This window comes from Plasmodium sp. gorilla clade G2 (genome assembly GCF_900097015.1).
Source record: "Plasmodium sp. gorilla clade G2 genome assembly, chromosome: 13".
Lineage (NCBI taxonomy): Eukaryota > Apicomplexa > Aconoidasida > Haemosporida > Plasmodiidae > Plasmodium > Plasmodium adleri (nom. inval.).
Window position 1 is genome coordinate 1,277,501 of NC_041705.1, and position 10,961 is coordinate 1,288,461.

The following is a 10,961-nucleotide window of genomic DNA, read 5'->3' on the forward strand; positions in this document are numbered from 1 at the left end:
CATACATTGTCGTTATTGCAAGAAAAGGTGAATGAATATAATATCATATCTAAAGAAGAAAGTAATAAAAATAAAAAAAAAAAAATAAAAAATAATAATAATAATAATAATAAGATAGATATCAAAAGTGATGATATCAATAATTTAAAAGATATATATAATAATGATGAAAAAAAACTTACAACACGTGTTGTTGAAGAAAACGGGAATAAATGCAAAAGCAAAATTAATTATATAAAATTAAATAAAATATGGGATACATATTTATTTTATAAAGAAAAAAAACAATTAGAAGAAAAGAAAGTATATTTTGAAATATTAAAAAAATCATTTCTGAAAGCCGAATTTTTTGAAAAAAATAAAAAAAAAGACTTTGAATTTTTTGAAAATATATTAACATCATTATTATTAAAACCTAGTATATTTATAAATGTTTTAAATTCATTACATTTAATTTTTTTTGTTCCACCTGTTCCTTTACAGGTTAAAGAAAAAAATGATACCAGAAAGGAAGCTGTTAATCATTTAATAGATTTCCAAATAAGAAAATATATTTTAAATTATTTGTTTAATATATATTATGAAAAGTATATAGGTCTAAAGAATTTATATAAAACGTTTGATTTGCATAAATCTTATAAATTAAAATTCTGTAGAAGAGAAAATGACACCTTTAAATTTGTTTCTTTGGATAATATTGATGTGGAAAAAAGAGGGATACTCTTGATTAAGTATTATAAGAATAATAAAGATGCATATAAAAAAAATGATCATGATGAGAATGAGATAGACACATATAATAATGACATACAAAAAAGTGACATACATAATAACCATATACATATTGATAATAAAGAAGAGTCATCCTTTCTAATAGGAATAGTAAAAAATATTAGAAAAATTCAAACATTTTGTGTTCTTTATATGGATATAAAAAAATATAAATACAATGAACATGCAAATATGTCATCTACATTATATGAAGATATAGATATTAATGATGAATATTATGAATGTTTTTTAAATAATATAAATCAATCATCGATTAGTAACATAAATACAATAATAAAAAATAGTGAATTAAATAATGAAGATGATAAAAACAATATATTACTCTTTGAAGCAGTACCTTTGACAATACAATTAACGACAATCTCTAAAAGAATAAAGTTGTCTATGCTAAATATTTTTGATAGAAAAGATTTTTTAAATAATGATATTTTGCATGTTTTGTTAAATGAAAAGAAATATATGGAAACAGAAAAAATAGATCAAGAAAATGAAGAGAATAAAGAGAATAAAGAAAATGAAGAGAATCAAGAGAATGAAGAGAATGAAGAGAATAAATTAAACAAATTGAATAGATTAAACAAATTGAATAAACAAGAATTTAAATTAAATAATATATTTTTTAAAAATTCCATAAATTATAATTATTTAATTGAAGAAGCAATAAATAAATTTTTAGAAAATAGAGAAAGGGAAATACAACAATTGAATATTGTAGATAAGGATATGATAAAAAAAGATCAAATCATATATAAGTTATATAAAAGTTTAAAAAATGATATATCTCAATTTAATAAAATGTGTAATATGTATAAAAAATTTGATATTTATCAAAAGAGTGTGTTATATGATATTATAATAAATGAAAAAAGGGTTCCCATACATTTGATTCACGGTAAAAAAAAAAAAAAAAAAAAAAAAAAAAAAAAAAAAGGAATACAAACATATATATATAAATGTATGTATATATGTGTATATATAGATGTATATATTTATTTATGCGCCTAATGTACTAATATTTCAATATATATATATATATATATATATCATTTTATTTTATTTTGTTTTATTTTATTTTATTTTGTTTTATTTTATTTTATTTTATTTTTTAGGGGCACCTGGAAGTGGAAAGAGCGACCTTATATCCTTCATAATTTATATGCTAACATTAGAAAAAAAAAACAATATTTTTGTAGGTACTAATAAACACATATCTGTAGAAAATATCAGAAATAAATTGATAAACTTGAATTTATGTTTGAATCGAGATAATATAAATAAATCAGTACATCAGAAATCGGATATATATATAGATACAATTTATCAAGCTTTTAAAATAAAAGATAAAAAAATCAAACATTTATTTATAGATGAGGCATCAAGTCTATCAGAATATAATAGTTTAATATGTTTAAATTTGAACTGTGATTTTATATATGCATTTGGTGATGAAAAACAATTAACATTTCATAGTTTAATAAATGAAAAGAAAAGATTAGATATAAATTATTTAAGTATATTTGAGAAATTAAAAAGATATGAAAATATAAAAAATCATTTCCTTTTAATACAATATAGATTAATTTTTCCTATGTATTTATTTATATCATTTTATTTTTATAATCAGAAATTAATTGCTTCTAAAAATATAATGGACAATTATTTTAAAGATAATGAAAAAAAAAAAAAAAAAAATGATATATTTACACCATATGAAACAATACCAATTTTATTTATTGATACATATCATCAAAAATTTAATAAACAAACATTTGAACAAAAAGTTAATTATTCATATATAAATCATTTTGAAGCTCAAATTATTTTAAAATTAATACAAATACTTTTATGCTCAACAAATAAAAAAAATCTAGCTATTCTGACACCTTATACTAGCCAAAAAATATATATACAAAATATGTTAGAAAATAATTATAAACATAATACTATAACATTACATCAAAATGTTGAACAGGAAAATAATCATTTGCAATATTTAAAATATCAAAAGGTTATGAATAATTCATGTAATCCTTTTGAAAGAAACACACTTTTTTCATTACGATCAAATGGACATTCCACAGAAATATATGACAATAATCATAATAATAATAATAAAAAAAATAATATGAATATTAATGCATATACTAGTATATCGAATCAAAATAATAATAATGAAGAAGAAGGTTATATATTCGAACATAATAAAATAAATACATCTATATATGATTATAATAATAATACAATTAAAAGGACTAATAATCTTTTATTTAATACATGCAATGTTAAAACACAATCAACTCATAATTCAGAAAATGAAGAAGAAAATAATCAATCCATTTACAAGAATGTTCACACCATTGATAGTTATCAAGGTTGTGAAAACGATTTTATTATTATAAGTACTGTAAGATCAAATGATAATAACCTACTTGGATTCTTAAATGATGAAAAACGTATGAATGTATTATTAACTCGAATGAAAAAAAAAATTATTATTATAGGAAATTCTAATACATTAAAAACGAATTTTTTTTGGAAAGAATTTATATCCTTCCTTGATTTTTTTAATTCTAGAAAATCTGTTTTTACATATCCGTTACAAAACATATTTAGATGATGTCACACATATATATGTATATGTATATATTTTTAAAAAACATTTATTTTTTTTGTCTACCCTTTTTTTTTTTTTTTTTTTTTTGTTGTTTCTTATTCGACAAGCACATATATATATATTTCATTTTTTTATCAATTTTTAATTTCTAACATTTTTACATTTTTGTAACCATGTGTTTATTTTTTCATAAAGATAAAATAAAAACTAGCTATTTTTAAATTTATAATTCAAATATTTTATGAAATAAAATTAAATTTTTTTTTTTTTTTTTTATATATATAATAATTAAAAAGATAAATACACATATGTTCATATATATATTACAAAAACAAGACATATATATAAATAAGAAATTATGTAATAAAAATGAAATACCATAATTAAAATAAAAGAATTATAAATTCTAAATTGTTACATAATGAATACTAATTTATGAATATAAGCTTTTTTGAAAGACAAATATTAAAAAAAAAAAAAAAAATTGTGATCGGGTAAAATAAATAATGGAAGAAAAAAATATGAATTATATTAATATATATATATATATATATATATTTATTTTTTTTTATGGGTACATAAAAAATTATATTGAAATAATGATATACAGAAAAAATAAAATATAAAAAGTATTTATATATTTTTAGTTTAACATAAAAACAGAAATGTAAAAATACATATAAATTATATATATATATAATTTTTTTTTTTTTATAATAATATTAAATCATTGTTTTTTTAAAAAAGTCTGTTATTTTGCTCGATTGTGAATTTAATGATTTCCTTTTTCTATGTCTTCCTGTTTTTATATTTTCATGTACTTTTAAAGATGATCTTGGCAATAGTTGCGTTTTTGATATGCTTTGATCATTTTGTGTAGGGCAAGGTTCTGTTTTATTTGAATATAATTCAAAATTATCTTTTTTTTGTTGTTCAAAATTTTTATCTATAAGATTAGTAAATAGTTTATCAACCGATTTATTTCTTAATAAGTCTATTTCGATGGGATGGAATTTTTTTCTTTTTGGTGTCGTTTGTATCGATTCAATAGAATTTGAATTATTAATTTTATTATCTATAAAATTGATAAAATCTAAATTATTATTTGATAAAATATTGTCATTAGAAGTTTTGGATTTTGAGAGATTAGTATTATTACTACTAATATTATTATTGTTATAACTATTTCTATATCTATTACGATTTCTTTTAGATTCTAATGTAGCAACTCTTCTAATAATTTTATTTTTAATTTTAATTGGTTTATTTTCTTTTTCATCATTTGATAATTTATTTTCATTACTATCATTTATTTGTTCATTTAATTTATATTTATATAATTTTTCTTTAAAGTTTTGAATTTGATTATCTTTTTCAATAATTTGTTGATTTAATTCTTTGATTATTTGTTCATTTGTTTTATCTTTAGTCATACAATTTTTTATATAATTAAGTATAACATTTTTCTGTTCACTTATGGATAATATATTAAATCCGAACATTAAATTTATTTTATTTAAATCTTCTTTATTTAAATCTTCTAAAAAGTTTTCAATTAATTTATACTTTTTCAATTCTTTTTCATATTCTTCCATTTTGGTTGTTAATAATATTTTATCTTTTAAATATTCATCTTTTAAATCTTTTATTTTTTCTTTTTCAATTTTCTCTTCCTTAATTTTTACATTACTTTTGCTGACTGTTTCAGTTAATATTTTATTTTTATTTGTTAGGGTTAAAATTTCCAAAGCGTATTTTTCATTTTCATTTTGCGTCTTTATTAAATCCGCTTCGTATTTTGACAACTCTTCATATAATTCATCTTTACTTTTATTTAAAATATTTTCATCAATTTTTATTTTATTATCTTCATTTATTTCATAATGAATACATAATAAATTCTTCTTACAACAAGAACTTTTACACAATGGACACGATTTTTGAAGTTCCATCCATTTTATCATACAGTTATAATGAAAAATATTACCACAATTCTTTTCTACACATAAATTATTTTTTAAGCTAAGTCTACAAATACAACATTCTGGAATAACAGGCATTTTTTTTTTTTTTTTTTTTTTTTTTTATGAATAAAATAGCCAAAATGTGTGATATTAAAAAAAAAAAAATAAAAAAAATAAAATAAAATAAAATGAAATAATTTACAAAATGGCTAGCTCATATAAAATATATATATTGTCCCCAAAATAACATAAATAAAAAAATATCAAAGATCAAATAAATATGAATAAATGTGTATATATATATTATACACTTTGAAATATAATTATAAGAGAAGAATTTTTTTCAATATATATATTATATAAGATTTTAAAATATAAATCATGATTACATAAATATTTACATATTTAAAATATACATATTTATTTCATTTTATATCCTTTCCTTTTTCCTATTATTATTACTTACACATGAATGCTCTAATTATTTTATTACATTTTTAATTTTATTCATTTTTTTGAATATTTTCTTTCTTTCTTTCTTTCTTTCTTTCTTTGTACGAATGGAAAAGCTTACATAAAAAAAAAATAAAAATAATAAAATGTATAAATATAAAAAAGACTGTTATATTTGTGAAATATGTAATTCATTTTAAGAGAAAATAATAATCCATAAAATGAACAGGCAAAAAAGAAAAAGAAAAGAAAAATAATGTGTAAAAAAATTATTATTATATTGTTTAGTTCTTTTATATGGTTTTCTTTTAATTATACAATATATGTATATATATATATATTATATATATATTACATATATATTACATATATATTACATATAATGTATAAACATTTAAACATATTATACATATATAATTTAATATATTATTCTCTCCATAACTTATCTAATTTGTATAATATATATATATTTTTATATTTCAAAAAAAAAAAATAATAATAAGTTGGAATATATATTTGCAAAAGTTTTATAATTTAAAGAATCATTTTATTTATATTTCAAAAAAAAAAAAAAAAAAATTAAGAACCTTTAAATGTGGATCATATTTATAATGTTTATTATAATATATAAATCATAATATTTTTTTTTTTTTTTTTTTTTTTTAAATATGTACATTCATTCAAAAAAAAGAATAAAAAAATATAAAAAAAAGAAAAAATGAAAAAACATTTATTTTTTATATACATATTTTATTATATTATACAAATAGTTTACAATATTAAAAAAAAATATATATATTTATATATATATATATATATTTTTTTTTTTTTTTATGTGACATTATTGAGATATGGTAGTGTGCTGAATATTATTGCATAACTTCTGTATTATGTTTCACCCATTGAATTAAATTATGGTTAAGATTATATGTATCTATATTTTCTAAGAATATATCATAACATGGGAATTTAGTTGGCTCATGTAAACCAAAAAGATCATTACTAAAATTTTTTATATTTAAATGATTTAAGGAATAAGAAGACAAAACAATAATATCAAGATCAACTAATCTAAAAAAAGATCTTCTATAAGCATCCAAAGAGAATCCTATAATTTGTTCTTGTGGATAAGCATGTTTGAATTTATTTATTTCTAATATAATAACATATAAAGTTTTTGGTAATATTTCTTTTTTATATAATCTTGTGAATGCACATAATATCATATATTCAATTGTACATAGATCACGTAAGACTTTTTTAATATAATGTCTTCTAATAAATTTTGATTGAACATTGTTTAGAATATATTGACTTTCCATTTTGTTTTTTAAATTTATATTTTCTTTTAATTTAACATTTTCTTTCAATTTCATGTTTTCTTTTAATTTCCTTGGGCTCATATCCATGTTCATATTAAAAAAGAATACATCATTGGCATTATTGCTATTGTTATTATTTTGATTTTCACCTTTATCATATTTATCATCACCATCATCTTTATCATCATCATCTTTATCACCATCATATTTATCATCATCATCTTTATCACCATCATATTTATCACCATCATATTTATCATCATCATATTTATGATATGATCTCTTGATTGGAGTTGCATCCAATTTACAAGGGCGTTCTTTAAGAAATTCTAGGTTGCTTCTTTTCTCCTTTTTTGTGAATAAACCTATTTCATTATCACAGAATACATTTTGTGTCATATTTGTATTATCATGTAGGTCACTGTTTGTGTTTTGCTGATTAGGTTGCGAATTTGTATGTGTATTTATATTTGTATGTGTATTTATATTTGTATGTGTATTTATATTTGTATGTGTATTTATATTTGTATTTATATTTATATTTGTATTTCTAATTTGATAGGAATTATTAGTTTGGCTAGTTGATATATCTAAAATAGTATTACTTTCAAATTTATTTTGATTAGTTGTTAATATATGTTTATATTCACAAATAGATAATATAGCATCAACACAAGTATGGTATATGTGTCTAATATCTAGACCATAATTAATATCATATGACCATTGTTTTAATAGATTAGAATCTGCTATTTCTTTTTGCATAGTTGAATTATAAATTTGTAGAAATCTTTGTATTTTAATAAGATCTGGATATGTAAAATAAACAGAATAATATTTTTTAATAAGATGGAAATCATCTAGATTTACATATAAGATTTTATATACTAATTTAGTTATATCTTCAATATTAAGTATTGGAGAAATATGAATCATTTCAAATGTGAATCTTGATTTGATTCTTTTTTCTAATGTTTGTGTTATATCTAATACATTTGTTAAGCAGATAATATTAATATATATATTCTTTTTATGTAATAAATCAAATAATGTATATAATAAATTTTGTTTATTTTGTAAACAGAATTTCTCGACATTTTCTATAATAAGTAAAGTTTGTTTTCTTTCAGAATTTATTTTAATTAAAATTTTTTCTAATTTATTTATATAATCATTTAATAACAAGTTGGATTCTAATTTTTCATCAGTATAAACATAATTATGAAGTTGAGATAAAATAGATTTTATACATTGTAAATCATCTCTATATAAATAAGCACTTAAACGAATAATATAAATATATGTTTCTTCATTTTCTTCTTTATTAATTTCATCTACAATTTTTTTATATTTCATATTAAAATCTAAGTTCTCATCATCATTTGTTATACTTCTAAAATATGTATCTTCTTTTTCATTTTGATCTTTAAGCATTTGTTCAAGTTGTATTTTATTTCTAATATTAGCATTTTTTCTTAAAGGTGATAAATCATTATTTTCGAATATATTTCTTATGTTTGTATTTATTTGTTCAACATCTGATGGAAAGTCTTTTTTATTTTGTTCTTCACATGTTTTTATATTTTCAAATTGATTCTTATTTTTATTATCACAATAATTTCCTTTTTTTTGGTGTCCAAAGGTATTGTATGTATTATTAAATGTATGACTATTCATATGATCATTCTTATTATTATTGTGATAATTGTCATAATTATTTTTATTATCCCCCCTATTATTAGTATCATTCGATAAATTATTGTAAAATCTTTCTTCTTGATCATCTTCATCTGTCGATTCATTAGATTGTGTTTTTCTTTTTTTCTTTGGTGTAAAATTAAATAAAGGTTCATTCGAATTTATTTTTATCTTCTTATCATCTCTAGGAGTTGAATTGGAGCTATCCATTTCTTGATGATATGATTTGTTTATATAAGGAGTTTTTTTATAGATCTTTTTATTAATAGGTTCTTCTTCAGATAGAAACAATACATTTTTATTTTTCCCATTTTGATTTGTATCTAATGTTTTATTTTTCCCATTTTGATTTGTATCTAATGTTTTATTTTTCATATTTTGATTTGTATCTAATGTTTTATTTTTCCCATTTTGATTTGTATCTAAAGTTTTATTTTTCCCATTTTGATTTGTATCTAAAGTTTTATTTTTCATATTTCTTTCTATTTGTAAATATTTATTAAAATATTCAATTGCTAAAGATACACATGTAGTCTTTCCACATCCTAACATCCCTGTAACGAGAAATATTTTATTTTCTCTAATTTTATATGATTTAATTAATTTTTTTAATAATTCTTTGATTGAATAATTTAAATCCTTTTTATTATAATAATCATTATTATGTATATAATTCAAATCATCTTGTAACAAATTTTTTTTATCATTATCATTTTGTTCTATTCTATTTATTTTCTCAGAATTTATATTTCGATTTTTTGTATTTTCATTATTTCCTAATAAATTTTCAAACATAATATTTGATATAGACTCTTCTTCATATTTTTCAAAATAATTACTATATAATCCACCATGTAAAGCTAAATTTGATTTTATGCGAACAATATGTTTTATATATGTTAATATATATACATTATAAAAATTCTCTTTTCTTTTCTTCTCATTATCACTTAATATATTTTCATTCTTATAAGCTTTTATTTTTACATTCGCTATGTCTTCTAAACTTAAATTATTCAGTGTCTCTTTCATATTTCTTCTTGTTCACAAGAATGAAAGGAAAAAAAAAAAAAAAAAAAAAAAAAAAAAAAAAAATGAAAATAATAAATAATAAATAATAAATAAATACCAAATAAGTATATATCTAATAATATATATGTGTATTAACATATATATGATAATATATAAAAAAAGGATATAATATATTACGACAATATATTTTCGATGACACAATATTATTATTATATATATATATATATTTAATTATTCACTTTTTAATTTTTTTTGAATAATATTTTTTAGGTTTATATTCACACATTATGAAGAAAAACAAAAATAATCATATTCGATAATTATACTATATAAATAAATATAAATATATATATATATATATATATATATAATAATATATATATATATTTTTTTAAATTAACATTTTTATATCATACAAAATTATACATTATATTGTATGTATTATATGTTAAATGATTAAATGAATAAATAAATATAAATATATATATATATATATATATATATATATATATATAATGTTTATTTTATCAGGGTTAAAAAAAAAAAAAAAAATTTAAGTATCATATAGTGAATCATACTTATCGTGAGAATTAATAATAATATACAATATTTATATTTAATATTTATTGAAATAAATGAAAAAAAATAAAACTTAATATTTTATATTATTTATTTAAAAAAAGACGTTTTAAAAAGAAAAAAAAAAAAAAAAAAAAAAAGAGAAAATTCTCGTAGACGATTTATAAAGGAATAAAGAGCCGTGAGTATTATAATAATATGAAATATATATATATATATAATTAATGTAATAAGAAATCTCACTTGTTTAAATAAAAAGAAATAAGAAGAGCTACATTGTATATCTCATAAGATTATACGTTAAAACTTAAAATTTATGAGGATGTTTTATTTATTTGAATAATTACTTTTAATATTTTAAAAAATTATTAAGTACATATATATTTTTTTTTTCTTTATCTTATTTAATTTTAATGTTTTTTTTATTATTTATAGAACTGCGTTAAAAATACACCAAAGATGGAGATATATAAAATATAAATAAATATATATATATATATATTTACA

At 18.0% G+C, this 10,961-nt stretch overlaps 3 protein-coding genes across 3 annotated transcripts in view; 1 reads left to right on the plus strand and 2 right to left on the minus strand.

The window, feature by feature from the left end:
• Positions 1 to 3,409, plus strand: part of PADL01_1332900 (conserved Plasmodium protein, unknown function) — a gene marked incomplete at both ends in the record, with an annotated part of 3,751 nt that extends 342 nt beyond the window's left edge. Inside the window, 2 exons of the mRNA XM_028683879.1 lie at positions 1 to 1,684; positions 1,902 to 3,409. The exon at positions 1 to 1,684 is cut by the window's left edge and continues 342 nt beyond it. Coding sequence (XP_028540014.1) covers positions 1 to 1,684; positions 1,902 to 3,409 — 3,192 coding nt within the window. The remainder of the gene's footprint in view (positions 1,685 to 1,901) is intronic.
• Positions 3,410 to 4,128: 719 nt separating this feature from the next.
• PADL01_1333000 (conserved Plasmodium protein, unknown function) lies at positions 4,129 to 5,466 on the minus strand (the record flags this gene model as incomplete). Its single annotated transcript, XM_028683881.1, has 1 exon — positions 4,129 to 5,466. The coding sequence occupies one exon, from the start codon at positions 5,464 to 5,466 to the stop codon at positions 4,129 to 4,131; it is 1,338 nt and encodes a 445-aa protein (XP_028540015.1).
• A 1,226-nt stretch (positions 5,467 to 6,692) lies between these two features.
• On the minus strand, positions 6,693 to 9,875 carry PADL01_1333100 (conserved Plasmodium protein, unknown function; the record flags this gene model as incomplete). The annotated part of the gene is made up of 1 exon (XM_028683882.1): positions 6,693 to 9,875. One exon carries the CDS (start codon positions 9,873 to 9,875, stop codon positions 6,693 to 6,695), a length of 3,183 nt encoding a protein of 1,060 aa, XP_028540016.1.
• Between the last annotated feature and the right edge of the window lie 1,086 nt (positions 9,876 to 10,961).